Raw genomic sequence first — 16729 nt, forward strand, 5'->3', positions numbered from 1 at the left:
TAAATTATCCATACTTTGATTCGAACATCAGCAGTATTAAAAACTAGGTTCAAATTTCAATACGCCAGCTAGATAAAAGGAAACTGGGAGAAAATTGACTCAAATTGTTACCCAAGTGATACCCATGAGAAATAATTTGAATTGTTTTGCGAAACTCATTGAACAGTTGGTGATTTTAATTATGAAATTCCGCTCCACGTTCAGCTGTTTAATTTCAGGTTCAAAACCTTGCACCTTATACAAATACAAGATGAATAATCTTTTGTGCGAGTGCCCCGGCTTGGGTCACTGTCTGTGCGGAGTCTGCACGTTCTCCCCGGGTCTGCGTGGGTTTCCTTGGGAGTGCTCCGGTTTCCTCCCACAAGTCCCGAAAGACGTGCTTGTTGGGTGAATTGGACATTCTGAATTCCCTCTCCGTGTACCCGAACAGGCGGCGGAGTGTGACGACGAGGTACTTTTCACAGTAAATTCATTGCAGTGTTAGTGTAAACCTACTTGTGACAATAAAGATTATTACCGCGTGCTCCCAATTGCAATGTTACTTTCCTTAAAACACTTACCAAAAATGTGGAGGAGCCGAGACAAAAATATCAACATTCATAATGGTCTCTCTCTTCCCCCATTGTATTTAAAACGTGGTCAGAGCCCAAACAGCTTTACGACGTCGCTGATAAATATGGGTACAGGAATGTAGTGGTTATGTGACTAGAGGATTAATAATAGAACGAGTGTTCAATTGGATTTGAGTTTAATATGAATAAAATTACTCTCAACGAGCACCATAATGCCACGGAATTGTCGCTGAAAACAAAACGAAATAAAAAACAACTTGCATTTACAGACCACCTTTAATGATGTAAAACATCAAGGCACTTCACAGGAGCGTTAGCAAACAAAATTTTACACCAAGTTACAGAAGGAGATATTAAGACAGCTGACAAAAAGTTTGGCCAAAGAATCCAATGAGCATCTTAAAAGAGAGGGCTTTAGGGTCCACACAGCCTAAGGCACAGATACAAAGGGCGGAGCAACTATTTAAGGTGGAGTCGGGGCACATTGCTGGTGTACCGCCGTGATGCGCAGCGGCAGTAAACACAGCCGTGAGAACCAGGAGCAGTCGGCTATTTGACCCATCGATCCTGCACTGCCATTCAATATGATCGTGACTGATTTTTGTCTTAAACGCACACCCCCGCCACTTTTGTAGATCCTGATACAGGATAGCTTACGGCTGAAGGTGTCACATCTTTTGTTTTAAATTACATTCACAGGACGGTGGGGCATTGCTCCCCCCCCCCCCCCACCTGTGCTCAAGATCATGTTGAGCCATCACATTAGATACAATCGAGTGGCTTGCTAGGCCATTTCAGAGGGCGCCCAGCCATGGTGCTGTGCGTCTGCAGCCACATGCGGGTTAGACCGAGCAAGGGTGGGAAATTTCCTTCCCCATAAGGCTTCAGTGCATCAGCCTTTACAAAATCTGGTAGTTTTGTGGTCCACATTACTGGTATTAGCTTTTTATTCAAGGTTCATTTAATACATCAACTTTAAATGTTCTAGCAGTAGTGGCGGGATTTGAACTCTGGTCTCCGGATCGTTAGTCCAGTTCTCTGGATGACTAATCCAGTAATATGACGACCCGAGTGGAGATACCCTAACCTGAATCCCACAACTAGTAAACTGACGTGAAAGGCATAACGCAGTTGAAAAAACAGGGTTAAAAAAAAAACTCTAGCCACAGTGCAGAGAATGTAAATAAAAACCAGAAGAGTAAAAATGTAAACAAATTATTGCAGAGGCGTGTGGAAACCTGGCCAAGATGATAGCATCACATTTTAAACTGGTTCATTAACCTATTGACCATGAAACCAATTGCCTCACCACTTTAAATATTTAGAGGCTAGACTTTAGACCCATACACTTAATTATGCTCAATTCTTAATAACGCTAATCTAATTGACTGCATGCATTTTTAACCTGGCCAATAATATCTTCAATAACAATATCAATACAATTCAGGTTTGATTTTTTTTGTTGCTATTTTCCTTCCCTTCTCTCCCGAAGAGTTTCAGGTCAGCAACAAAGCTCTGGCACCTCAGGCCGAGGCAGGGAACAGTGGCGGGCTGTTTTGAGGTGTAGAGTCTGATATTGTCCTCATCCACGGTCTGTGCAGACATACCACTGCAAGAGGATTACCAGACAGAAGGTGAAATTCTGGCTTAAAATAATCCATCCCTCATCCTGCAATCATTTCAATTATATAAGCCAACCAGAAATTCTCTTTTGTCTTGAATTCCAGTTCAAATGCTGGAAATACTACCTTGAAAGCCTGTTCTGAATTTCTTCTTCGGGCTGGTTACCTAATATCCTCTCTCTCACTCCACTTAAGGAAACAGGCATCAGAATGTCTCCAGCATTCAGACAGTCACCGAGATCGCGCCCTATTGACAAGACAATGAATGCAGCTGGATCTGGCACATTCACTGGACAAGTGGGAAGAGACAGAAATCTCCCACACGCCTGATCAAAACGGCAAATAGGGAACTCAAAATACAAATGAAGCTTTTAAATCATGTCAAATCGGTTATGTTTTTCCAGAACTCCCCACATCTCAAGTTGCGAATGTACCTTTATCCTCCACGAGCTTCCCTGTCTTTCTAAGCTACAGGCGTCAAGAGTGCACCTCTGAGCAGAAAGACCTACGTTCTACTACCTACAGACAAATAAGGTTGGAATGAAATTCCCTTTGGCAACAACTCAATCTCTGGTTGCACTGGAGTTCTTGCTACCAGCTGTCTGCAGAGGCACACCGCAGAGTCTGGTGGTATCCAGTAAAGCCATTCCAGTCCTCCCTCGGTTGAGTTCAGCGAGTCTACAAACAGAGGAAACAGGACAAAGACAGCAGCACAATTTATTTTTCCACATTCAAATTCCAAATCAAAACGTAACAGCCATTTAGAACTGGTCATATGGAATGGTTTATTTAATATCACCCGTGGCAGCTAAAATGAGTGTAACGCATTGACAGAAATGAACGCCTCCCACACGACATGCAACGAGTTTGTCAAATCTGTGCAATGTTACAGAACGTAAAAAATAAATTGAACACCCTTTTTCATTTTATAAAAAAAAACTACAAGTATTAAAAAAATCTGGCTAAGCAAATTTAGACTGGAAAGCAAAAAAAATTACACAAAACTGTGTTACGCTGGTTAAGAAAAAACATCTTGTCACCAAACCTCATTGTGAATTGCATTTTGGTAGAAACACATTGCGGAGTATAGAGAAGCAAATAAGCACCGTCTTTGTGGCTGGAGGCACTTGGCACAAAACAATCACCACAAGGACCAAAGGACTTGACAAAGGTGTTTAAGCATGCTTCTTTAATGGGGATAAAGGGGGACTGTGTTGCATCACACTGGAGGGGGGGGGGGGGGGGGAAGAGATGAATCACAAGGCCATGATATGCAGAGTTCGTTTTTTTTTAAAGAAGATTGCTTTGTAAAAGTCTCAGCACTCTTGGTTTAATGTTGAGCAGTTTTTGTTTTTAAAAATAAGAAGTTCCATGGGCATTCTGGTGTCACAGGTACAATTCCTTATTTCTGGCTTCCTGTAGCTTCTCCCTCAACTGCTTGAACGTTGGCCTTCGACCTGGGTCAAGCTCCCAGCACCACTTCATCAACTCGTAAACAGCAGCCGGGCATCCGTCAGGTGGATCCATTTTGTAACCCTTCTCAACACGAGGAACCACATCTTTCAGAGGCTGAGGGAATTTAAAAGAGGAAAACAGCAATTCATTATTTATTGCGTTAAGTCCCCCCCTTAAACAAGGGGCAGGTAATGTATAATATAAACAGAAAATGTTGCAATTACTCAGGAGGTTTCATGGCATCTGCGGAGAGGGAAAGCGTTAGAGCTTCAGGCCCAAGACTTTTCAAGTTCACCGATACTATTTAAAAGCATTTTAAAAATCTATTTTAAGCCGCATTGCGCAGCACGGTAGCGTAAGTGGATAGCACTGTGGCTTCACAGCGGCAGGGTCCCAGGTTCGATTCCCCGCTGGGTCACTGTCTGCGGAGTCTGCACGTTCACCCCATGTCTGCGTGGGTTTCCTCCGGGTGCTCAGGTTTCCTCCCACAGTCCAAAGACAGTGCAGGTTAGGTGGATTGGCCAGGCTAAATTGCCCTTAGTGACCAAAAAGGGTTAGGAGGGGTTATTGGGTTACGGGGATACGGTGGAAGTGAGGGCTTAAGTGAGTCGGTGCAGACTCGATGGGCCGAATGGCCTCCTTCTGCACTGTATGTTCAATGTTCTAATCCAACTATACGGTTAAGTAAGTCAAGGAACATTTTTAAAGCAATATTTTAAACAACTTTGTTTTGAAATGTTCCTCAATTGTGCCGGCTGATGGTGATGCACAAGTGAAAGGAATAGACCATGCAGCCTCTCGACAATTCCATGTGTTCATGTCTCACCTAATGCTCCACAATTCAGTTTGTTCATGTCTAATCTTCTGCCTCAACTCGACTCTCTCGCCTGCTCCTCAAACCCCTTAATTCCCTGAGAGATCATAAAGCTATCTATCCCGAGTTTGAATGTATGTAATAAAAAGTAAAGTCACCATAGTGCCAGATGACCATAGGCTGTCCCTTTTGAGGGGGACAGCTGACTGGTGGCGATTTAACCCGAGGATCACCACACCTCAGTTGAGGGTCAAACGGGGGCCTTCATGAATAACCTCTGGTTATTACAGGTTATTCCAGTATGTAACAAAACTTTAACGAAAACCCAAGTAACAAAATGGGGGCAATTATTTGCCCATTTCCCTGATTTAACCTGAGGAAACTAATGTGCATTCCATCTGTATTTTGAAACATTGCCATAAATTCATACGTTTACACCGGAAGTTGCCAATGTAAACTTCCTGTGCTGGAAATAAACCCCACAGCCAAAAGTGAGATTGCAGCCACTGGCACAGGGCGTCATTACAGTGTGACAAATCTCCCATACAAGAGCGAGCCGTTGTAAATAAACTATATTGTAAAATGTTGCCAAGAAGCATACAGATAAAATATTACTGCAAATTACTAGCTTGAAATAAGTTTGCACATCCTTAGTTTCATGAAAATTAATAATCTAGAAGAAATCTGAGCTTTGAGCACTAAAATTACTTCTCTTTGAATCTTTTTCATTAACTCATCCACAGGGACATATTGAACAGGACGAGGAACAAGGAAAACACTTAGGAGTCATTTAATGGCATTACCATCACCGAATCCCCCACTATCAATATCCTGGGGATTATCATTTTTAAAAAAATTTAGAGTGCCCAATACATTTTTTCCCAATTAAGGGGCAATTTAGCGTGGCCAATCCACCTACCCTGCACATCTTTGGGTTGTGGGGGTGAAACCCACGCAGACACGGGGAGAATGTGCAAACTCCACACGGGCCGTGACCCAGGGCCGGGATCAAATCTGGGACCTCGGCGCGTGAGGCAGCAGTGCTAACCACTGTGCCACCGTACTGCCCCCTGGGGATTATCATTGACCAGAAGCTGAACGGGGCTAGCCATATAAATACTGTGGCTACAAGATGTCAGAGGCTAGGAATCCAGCGCTGAGTAACTCACCTACTGGCCCCCCCCAAAGCCTGTCCACCATCTACAAGTCACAAGTCAGATGTGAGATGGGATACTCTCCACTTGCCTGGATGAGTGCAGCTCCAACAACATTCAAACAACTCAACAGCATCCAGCACAAAGTATCCCCCTTGATTGGTACCCCTTCCACAAATATTCAATTCCTCCACTATCAACGAACAGTGGCAGCCGTGTGTACCATCTACAAGATGCACTGCTGTAACTACCAAGGTTCCTCAGACAGCACCTTCCAAACCCACGACCATCATCTAGGAGGAAAGGGCAGCAGATACCTGGGAATCCACCACCTGGAGGTTCCCTTCCAAGTTACTCACCACCCTGACTTAGAAATATATCGCCGTTCCTTCACCATCTCTGGGTCATTTTCAGCTCAGGAAATTCAATTATAAAAGATCAGATGTTCAAGTGCACACACAGTCACCCCCCTCTACAATGGCCATTTCATGTTCCCCTCCCCTATAGGTGATTCTAACATTTTATCTTTTACAGGCAGTCCTCGTCTTTACAAAATTAGAGTTGCAACAAATGGCACTTCCGTTTATATATTACACCCTGGACTGGATTCTCCTGCCCCCCAGCCCCGTGTTTCCCGGCGCTGCACCGTTCACTAGCGGCGGGATTCTCCCTTCCCGCCGCCTGTCAATGGGATTTCCCATTGAAGCCCACCCCACGCCGCCAGGGAACCTGCAGACAGGGGTGCGCTGCCGGCGGGAACAGAGAATCGTAACAGCTGGAGAATTCTGGCCCGTTTCATCTTTATGCCACCATGCCAGTGAACAGCTAGTCTTTCCCAATTATATTCCCCCTTTCACAGCCTCAGGAAAGGCAAATTACTTCTCAGATACAGTATAGAAGTGTCTTTGAAAGTGTCAGCATGATTATATCATGAGAAATACACTACTCTCTTACACAGAAGCGAGATCTCACAAACATATATCGTGCCTTTGTTCAGGAACCCCATTTATAATAACGTTCCTATGGGAAAACCGTGTTCTGATTTACAATGCTGCGGTTTTCAGGAACCAATTGAGTGGTAAGTCTGAGGACTGTATTATATTGTTGATTATGAAGGTGTCAGCAGTGACGAGTATGACTAATAATGAATACAGTGTCCTGCAGTGAACTGCAATGTACAGACAGTGTTGCGTTAAACTGAACAACAATGCAACGTTATTTGGGGTATTGTTTTGCACTGCTCCACTATTAAACAACCTACATCGCCACAAAAATGCTGGCATGCAATACATTTTTTTCCCCTGCAGAGGGTACTATTGGAGAGGGTGCTGCTGTACTTTATGACAGGGTCTATTGATGCGTGATTCGTCCATTTTTGCAGCAGAATTTTAGGAGGTGGGGGAGCAGGAACATCAAGTGCCTTGGGTTACAGTCACTCGGAATTGACCTGTTCCAAGGAACTTCAACTTGAGTTGCAATGGACCAACAAACATCCCAGAATAAACATGCGCTATTTTAATATTCCGAGTATATCTATCCCCATATTTAAAGGCCTGAAATCAGAGTTCTATCCTTCAGGTGACTTTCCATGCTGTGAAAAGACCGACTGCTCTGGGCCTGGATTTGAAAGATAAGGCACTGTATAAATACACCTTCATTTGCTCTCACAAGGTATCATTTTATATGAACTTTCCCCCACTGATTTTCACACAAGCATGTGACACTCATCAGTGACAGCAAGTAGCCCAACAGTCAATGGGGAACTGCAATCAGGTTTTACACCTAGGATAAAAGAAAAGCTAAACGGTCTACGCCCACAAAAGTAGTAAAACGTAAAGTCAGATTTTGATCTGCCACTTGCAACAGGTCAATTCCGAGTGATGGTAACTCAGGGCACTCGATGTTCCTGCTCCCCCAAGGGGCATGTTTAGCACACTAAGGGGCTGGTTTAGCACATTGGGCTAAATAGCTGACTTTTAAAGCAGACCAAGGCAGGCCAGCAGCACAGTTCAATTCCCGTACCAGCCTCCCAGAACAGGCGCCGGAATGTGGTGACTAGGGGCTTTTCACAGTAACTTCATTTGAAGGCTACTTGTGTCAATAAGCGATTTTCATTTTTTTCCACTTTCCAGTGTCAAAGAGAAAAGGTAACCTCTGGGACTTAACTTCCTCTAGCTGGCTTGCCAAAAATATAAAATTGCGTAAAATATTTGGATGAGCTGTTCACATCTCTACAGACCAGGAAAAACAATGCTTTACTGAGAAGGAAATACAAAAAGAAAGCTAAGACAGCTTCATACATGTACAGAGTTGATGTTGAACATTGCTTCAGTCAGTATTACATTTTTAAATTTTAAAAAAAATTTATATATTTTTTATTCTCCTTTTTCACATTTTCTCCAATTTACACCCACCAACAATAAACAATAATCAGTAACAAATATGTCAATCCCCATATCAATAACAACGACCCCATCCTCCCACCAAACCCCAAACATTAGCCCACATGTCCGCACAAACAAATGACAAAAAGGAAATAGGGATCACCCATAGTCGCCATCAACACACACAGCCCCCCTCCCCCAACCCTCCCATCCACACGCCCCAACTAATGTTCGACGTTATCCAGTTCTTGAAAGTGCAACATGAATAACGCCCATGAATTGTAGAACCCCTCCATCCTTCCCCTCAGTTCAAACTTAACCTTCTCAAGAGTGAAGAATTCCAACAGGTCCCCCCGCACGCCAGGGCACAGGGTGGAGGGGTTGCTCTCCAACCTATCAGGATCCGCCTTCGGGCGATCAACGAGACGAAGGCTGTAACATCTGCCTCCGCGCCCGTTTCCAACCCTGGCTGGTCTGACACCCCGAATATGGCCTCCCGGGCCCGGGCCCAGGTCCAGTTTCACGTGCACCACTTTAGAAATGACCTCAAAAACCTCCTTCCAGTAATCCTCTAGCTTTGGACAGGACCAAAACATATGAACGTGATTAGCCACCGCACCCCCCCCCGGAATGTTTACACACGTCTTCTACTCCTTCAAAGAATTGGCTCATCCTCGCTCTCGTAAGGTGTGCTCTGTATCAGCCCCAACCTCGCGCACGAGGTGGAGGCATTCACTCTCCGGAGCACCCTTTCTGGCAAAATCTCGAACCTGCATATATCTGAACATTTCCCCCTGCTCCAGCCCATACTTCGCTTCCAGCTCCTTCAATCCTTCAAACCGACCCCCAAGAGACAAATCTTTTAGTGTCTTAATTTCCTTGTCCTTCCATTTCCATCCCACTTCCCTGACTCAAATCGGTGGTTCCACCGAATCGGCATTTCCCTTGACCCTGCCCCCAACCCGAAGTGTTGACGAAACTGCCTCCAAATTCTCAATGAAGCTATATTACCGGACACCCTGAGTATTTCCCCGGGGCCATCGGGAGCGGCGCTGTTGCTAGTGCTTTCAATCCCGACTCCCTGCACAAACTCTCCTCCATTCTGACCCACTGGGAATCAACCCCTCTGACCCAGCTCCACACATTCTCCACTTTCGCCGCCCAGTAGTAATACATCAGGTTCGGAAGACCCAAACCCCCTGCCTGCCTTCCCCTCTGTAGCAGCACCTTTCTAACTCTGGCCAGCTTCCCTCGCCATATGAACGAAGTAATCCTTCCCTCAATCTCGCTGAAAAAAGCCTTTGGCAGGAAAATCGGCAGGCATTGGAAAATAAACAGAAATCGCGGCCACACGTTCATTTTAACCGCCTGTACCCGACCCGCCAGTGACAGAGGGAGACCATCCCACCTTGCCAGATCAGCTTTCACTCTCCTCACCAAACGCGAGATGTTGTACCTGCGGAACCCCTCCACTCCCGGGCAACCTGCACCCCCAGGTACCTAAAGTGAGTCCTGCCCTACAGAATGGCAGCCACCCCAACCCTGCCCCCACCGCCGACCGAGACACCAAAAAATACTCACTTTTGTCTAGATTTAGTTTGTACCCAGAGAAAGACCCACTCGAAGCAGCTCCAATATTCCCCCTATCGACACACTTGGTTCCGACACGTATAACAGCAAGTCATCGGCATACAAGGACACCTTATGCTCTATCCCCCCCCCCGCACTATTCCTTTACATACCCTCAAGCTTCTTAATGCGATGGCCAACGGCTCAATCGCGAGTGCAAACAGCAGGGGGGACATAAAACATTCCTGCCTAGTCCCACGGTGGAGAGAAAAGTATCTCGAGCTGATGTTGTTTGTGCAGACACTCCTTATATAATAGCATTACCCAGTTCACAAATCTTGGTCCAATCCCAAACCACTCCAGAACTGCCATCAAGTGCCCCCATTCCGCCCGGTCAAACACCTTCTCAGCGTCCAATGCCACACCACCTCTGTTCCCTTCCGCCGCCGGTGCCATAACGACGTTCAATACCCTTCTTACGTTTGAAAAGAGCTGCCTCCCTCTCACGAACCCCGTCTGATCTTCACCTATCATCTTCGGGAGGCACTCCTCCAGCCTACCCGCCAGTACCTTCGCAGATACTTTTGCGTCCACACTCCGTCGGATCCGTATCTTTTTTTAGCAACAGGAAAATCGATGCCTGCCCCAAAGTTTGTGGCAACACCTCCTTCCCTATCGCCTCCTCAAACATCCCTATCAGGGGTGCCAGCTTATCCTTGAATTTTTTATAATATTCCACCGGAAACCCATCCGGCCCGGTCACCTTCCCCGACTGCATCCTCCCAATCGTATCCTTTATCTCCTGCTCCACTATCGCTCCTTCTAATGTAGCCGTGTCCCCCTCCCCTAGCCTCGAGTACTCCAACCCATCTAGAAATTCCTGCATCTCCCGGTCTACCCCAGGTGGCTCTGACCTGTACAACCTCTCATAAAATTCCTCAAAGACCTTGTTAATCAGATCCGGAGCCACCACCAACTTCCCTGCCCTATCCTCACCTGAACAATTTCTCTTATCGCTGCCTCCCTCCGGAGCTGACCTGCTAACATACTCCATGTTCGTAAACTGCACCCCTTGCTCATCTCAGTTGGCGCACCGCTTTCCTGGTAGATAGTCGGTCAAAGCTCGCCTGTAGTTCCTTTGTCTATTCCAGCTTCTCTGGGTCCCCATCTTCTGCATAACTCCCATCTACCTCCAACATCTCATCTATTACCCTCTGCCGCTCCAACCTCTCCTCTTTGTCCACCCTGGCCTTAAACAAAATCACCTCACCCCTCACCACCGCCTTTAGAGCCTCCCAGACAACTGCCTTCGACACCTCACCCAGACAGTTGAAACCTACATATTCCTCCATTACCTTTTCAATTTTGTCACAGAACCCTTGGTTCCCCCAAAAGTCCCACATCTAACACCACCCCGGCCTCTGCGCTACCCCCTTCTCCAGCACCACATCCACCCAATGCGGAACATGATCTGACACTGCAATTGCAGAGTATTCCGACCCCTTAACCCCAGCCAGCAAAGCCTTCCCCACCACGAAAAAGTCGATCCGCAGGTATACCTTATGGACTGCTGAGAAAAACGAGAAACCTCCAAGGGTCCACCCCTCCCATTTCCACCATTAGCCCAGCCAACGCCTTTGCCCCCCAATGGGACCAGCGAGCGCGGCTGTGACCTGTCCAACCTTGGCTCCTGCACCAAGTTCCAGTGCCCCCCCAATATCAGTTCATGTCCCCCCAAGTCGGGGATGGCCCCAAACATCACCTTTGCGAATCCCACATCGTCCCAATTGGGACCGTATACACTTAACAGCGCCACTAATCTCCCCTCCAGCGCCCCTGCCACAAGCACACATCTAGACCCTTGATCTACCACCACCTTCTCCATCTGGAAGCGTACTCTTTTGCTGACCATTACAGCTACCCCTAGAGTCCTTCCATCAAATCCAGAGCGAAACACCTGACTAACCCAGCCCTTTTTAAGTCTCACCTGGTCCTTCACCCTCAAGTGAGTCGCCTGCAGCATTGCTACATCGGCTTTCAAACTTTTAAGATGAGCAGGCACCCTTGACCAGACCTCCTAACCCCCTCACCTTCCACGTGACTATCCTAACTAGGGGTCTCTCATCCCCCTCGCCCTTCTTATCCACCATCATCATATCACCGGGCCCCGCCCCATGAGCCTGACCCTCCCTCATCCATTATTAACATGGAAACCCTCCCCCCCCCCCCCCCCCCCCCCCCCCTCTATTTCCTCTCGAAAAAATATCTCCCAGCATCAATCCCCCCCCCCCCCCCCTCCGTAGGCCCATCGAAGCCTGCTAACCAGGCTCCAACGTCCGCAGCCCTCCTCTCACCTCCGTTCACTAGCCGACTTTAGTTAGCTAGCGCGGGTGGCTCCCCCCGCCAATGTATACCGTCCCCTCCCACCCAGTCCCAGAGAAAGAAAAAGCAAAAATCCAACCCATACCATTCCTAAAATAAGGTACAACCGTCGCTACACAGAATGCCAATCAACACAACAATAACTTGAACTCTGTAACAGTGTGAAGTGAAGTAAATTACAATACACGTCAGTAAAAAGTTATAGCATTTATAAATTTTCCAGCTCCCCAATCACAGTCTCTCTTCCAGCTCCGCTCCTCACGTCTGTCCTAAGCCTTCTGCCCTCACGAATGCCTCAGCCGCCTCCGCTGTCTCGAAATAAAAGTCTTTGGCATCATACGTCACACTCAGCTTCGCCAGGTTACCATACCAAATCGCACCCCCTTTTTGTAGTGCCGCCTTCACTCGCCCGAACGCCGCTCGTCTTTTTGCCAACTCCACGGTCAAGTCCTGGTAGATCCAAACTCCAGCACCATCCCACTGCACCTCGCGCTTCTGCTTCGCCCAGCTTAACACCTCCTCCTTCATGCAGCACTTATGGAAGCAGATAATTACTGCTCTTAGCGGCTCATTCACTTTGGACTCTGGCCTTCATGACCGATGAGCTCGGTCCAGCTCATACCGGGAGGCGTTCTCACCCTCCCTCATCAACTCCGCCAACTTCTTAGTGAAGTACTCTGTTGGCCTTGGGCCCTCTGTCCCTTCGGGCAAGCCCACAATTCTCAGATTGTGCCGCCTCGAGCGGTTCTCCAAGTCCTCGAGCTTTGCTCGGAGTCCTCTGTTGACCTCCACCACCGTCCGCAGCTCAACCCCCATCAAGGTGAACTGGTCGCTGTGCTGTGACACGGCCTCCTCCACTTCCTTCATCTTCTCGCCCTGCTCTCTCACCTCGTCCGATGTCTTTGCCACAGCTACCCTCACCGGAGCGATTGCCTCCTCCACCAATGACTTCAATGCGACCGCCATCTCCTTCCTCAGAGCCTCCATGTGCCTCGCAAACTGCCTTTCCAGTTCCACCGCCAACACCTCGGTCATCTTCTCCACCGTAAGTAGTGTGGCTCCACCGTGCGGTCCGGCCTCCGCCATCTTGTCAGCGCTTTTGCTGGTCCTCACATTCAACGGCGAGCCCGCGTTTCCTCCCTTCTTCAACGCTGCTTTTTGCATGCTTTAACGAGTTATTATTTTTCCTTTTTTCCCCCCCACCCTTCTTTCCTTCTTCAATCTTTTTTTTTTTTTTTTAAATAGAAAAACAAAACATTCTTCCTCCAAAAAAGAAAAAAAAACTTTCACCAAGTTACTTTAAAACTTCTTTCTCTTCTTTTTTGCATTCCTCCAGAATTCCCCTGGGACCGGACTTCAGTAGTCTTACAACATTCTAGGCGGGAGCCACCCGATGTGAGGCATCTCACCTACACCTGGCTTTGGGCCTGCCGCCTCGACCTCTGTTTAGCTCTGCCCTCGCTTCTCCGACCTCTGCGTGCGCTGGGCCCGACGCCTCAGCACCAGCCGCCCGAGCAGGGTTCCTCGCCGGTTTTCAAACTGGCCCCGCTTGACGCCCGGGACAGCCCCAAAGGCCGACAATAATCGGGGGGGGGGGGGGGGGGGGGGGGGGGGGGGGGGCGCAAAGAATCGGGGAAACCCCCGAAAGGGCCGCAAATAGTGGCCACCGGCGGGAGCTCCTCTCGATGCGGCCAACCCGCTTGCAAACGCCACCGGAAGTCAGCATTACATTTAAAAATAAATAAAAATTTACATTTTTAAAATAAATTTAGAGTACCCAATTCATTTTTTCCAATTAAGGGCCAATTTAGCGTGACCAATCCACCTAGCCTGCACATCTTTGGGTTGTGGGGGCGAAACCCAAGCAAACACGGGGAGAATGTGCAAACTCCACACGAACAGTGACCCAGAGCCAGCATCGAACCTGGGACCTCAGCGCCATGAGGCAGCAATGCTAACCACTGTGCCACCGTGGCACCCAGCATTAGGGGCCGTTTAGCACAGGGCTAAATCGCTGGCTTTAAAAGCAGACCAAGGCACGCCAGCAGCACGGTTCAATTCCCGTAACAGCCTCCCCGAACAGGCGCCGGAATGTGGCGACTAGGGGCTTTTCAACTTAATTTGAAGCCTACTTGTAACAATAAGCGATTTTCATTTCATTTCATTACATTTTTAATAGAAATAAAATTGTCCATTTGTTGGTAATTGCATATATAACAATTTTACAAACACTTTTTAAGTTTGTGCAAACTCAATTGACGTTTTGTTAAGAGGTCGAAGGGTAAAATTTTCCAGTTTAATTTTAGGACATTTCCCACCAGAATAAGGAATACGGTGCTCATTATGCTATCTCTGTGCAATACATTAACTTATACACCCCAAGTCCCAGACAACTCATTGAGTTTGACGTGATGTTTTATGCAGGTCAGTCTTTAAGTCAGCAAATCACAGCCAGGTCCGTAGTTACAATATCACAAGAGCCCACAATGCAATTAATGTTAACAAAGGAGTCACACCTGCTGGAAAGTGCCCGTCTTGACATTGGGAGAGTACAACACCAGGTTGAGCTGCAATACCTCTCACCACCTGCCAACATGACTTCATGAGCAGAGTACTGCACAAGCCAGAAGCGCAAACCTGTAATTGTACTCCTACCAATGTGCCGTCAACAGTGCGAGCAGTGGGGATTAAAAGGCAGTCAAAATGTCATAACTGGTGAGCGTACAGGTTTCACAAAGTAAATCAAGAAAATTCCATGAGCTTTGTTTTTCTGAATGTTGGTTAAAATTAAATGCACTCAGAAACGTGACATTTTTACAGACGTACAAACTTAACTGAATCTGGAATGAGTCTGCAAGTACATGAGTCACAATTATATTTGATAGGGTTAAGAGGGGAGTCATGCAATGATTAAAATAAAGCTAAATGATTTGAGACAAGAAAGTTTGGGAGCAATAGGTTTCTACTTATAACAAAGTCATGGTGCAGACTTCACCCTCCACCCCACACAACAATTTAAATGAATCCTTTATTTTAAGGTGGGTCATGAGAAACATAGATGCTATCACAGTGTGTCTGGAATGGCAACACACCCAAATTACAGCACGATTAGATACAAAAAGTAAAAGCTCCTCGGACACTCAACCAAGAAGGTGCATCAGCCTGAAAAAGCAAGCTTGCTGCATTACGAGACTTTGCCTCAGAAGCCATCCTACTGCAAGGTACATGAAGTAATAATAATAATCATTATTGTCACAATTAGGTTTACATTGACACTGCAATGAAGCCACTGTGAAAAGCCCCTAGTCGCCACACTCGGGCGCCAGTTCGGGTACACAGAGGGAGAATTCAAAATGTCCAATTCGCCTAACAGCACGTCTTTCGGGACTTGTGAGGAACCCGGAGGAAACCCATGCAGACGCAGGGAGAACGTGCAGACTCCGCACAGGCAGTGACCCAAGCCAGGAATCGAACCTGGGACCCTGGAGCTGTGAAGCAACAGTGCCAACTACTGTGCCGTCCTACATCCAAGTTTCAGCAAAAACGTAATGAAAGTTTTGTTGGGGGTAGAAAGTGCATCATCACTCATCAGAGAATGCATCTTTTACTATTGGAATGAAACGGTAGATTCAAACGAGGCACGGAAATTGTTTCTATACCCAAACCTAGTCTTCAGACTAAATTTCGTAGAGCTCTCTTCACCCCTTTCTAATGGATTAAAAATTCAAAAACAGCTTATTCGCCCTAGTAATAGGAATATTTAAGGAAAGCTTATGACTAAGTGCACATTTATTTCTTCTTTTTACATAAACATAATGGGTCAATGGGGATCTAACAGTGTAAAAGCTTGGCAATAAAGTAGCTCAAATGCTTGCATTAAAACCTGTTCATTAATATCTGATGTCGCCGTTGGGTATAATCACTCCCACCACCCACTCGGTCATTGGTTTTCAACTAACACAAATACTGCACACAGAAATGAAAGGTACGAGTGCAGTTCAAGCAGGATAATGAAAAGTGTTTCGTAGGTTAGGCTCACAATGCTGTGAAACAATTATATTGGACTGAATGAGCCCTAGCTGGCTCAGATTACATGAAAACAACACGTACCAGACATCTAGCAAATGAGTGCAAGACCAAATGCACATTTCAGCCGTTGCTTTGTAATTGCAACAGGGGCTACGGCCTTCTGCAGAATAGGATCTGATCAATCAAATAGACACAGAATCCTTGAACAGAACTCAGGCTGAATCCTTTATTGTATCAACAAACATTTTTAAAAAAAAAAGTATTTTAGGGTTTCTGGATCCTATACAGACAATGCTGTTGCAAACAAATTCCCGTAACAGCCTCCCACAAACAGGCGCCGGAATGTGGCGACTAGGGGCTTTTCACAGTAACTTAATTGAAGCCTACTTGTGACAATAAGCGATTTTCATTTCATTTCAAATTAACACTTCGTCTTCTCTCTTTTATGCAATTAGCGAAGTTTGAGAAAATTTAGAACCACAGAAAGGAACTTCATTAATAAAGTAGGATGTTTAGAAGGTTTTAGGTTAGACGGGCAGCATGGTTGGCGCAGGCTTGGAAGGCTGAAGGGCCTGTTCCTGTGCTGCACTTTAATACATCTGATGAATGAATACTTGTGCTTGTAGCTTTATAAAGGCTTTAACCACAGACTTCTCTTGGATACCTTGTGTCCACTTTTAGGACTGAATTTCTTACACAATAAGCAGTTCAGGATATGCTCTGCACAGACTGCTTTACTTTTAACTGA

General features: G+C 46.5%; 1 protein-coding gene across 5 annotated transcripts in view; it reads right to left on the reverse strand.

The window, feature by feature from the left end:
• Positions 1-2954: 2954 nt before the first annotated feature.
• The window catches only part of csk (C-terminal Src kinase), a 161370-nt gene continuing 147595 nt past the window's right edge, over positions 2955-16729 (reverse strand). For all 5 annotated transcript variants that reach the window (XM_072492834.1, XM_072492835.1, XM_072492837.1 and 2 more), the window contains one exon: positions 2955-3763. In XM_072492834.1, coding sequence (XP_072348935.1) covers positions 3581-3763 — 183 coding nt within the window. In that variant the 3' untranslated portion in view covers positions 2955-3580. The remainder of the gene's footprint in view (positions 3764-16729) is intronic.

Source organism: Scyliorhinus torazame, chromosome 30, assembly GCF_047496885.1.
Source record: "Scyliorhinus torazame isolate Kashiwa2021f chromosome 30, sScyTor2.1, whole genome shotgun sequence".
In the NCBI taxonomy this organism is placed as follows: Eukaryota; Metazoa; Chordata; class Chondrichthyes; order Carcharhiniformes; family Scyliorhinidae; genus Scyliorhinus; species Scyliorhinus torazame.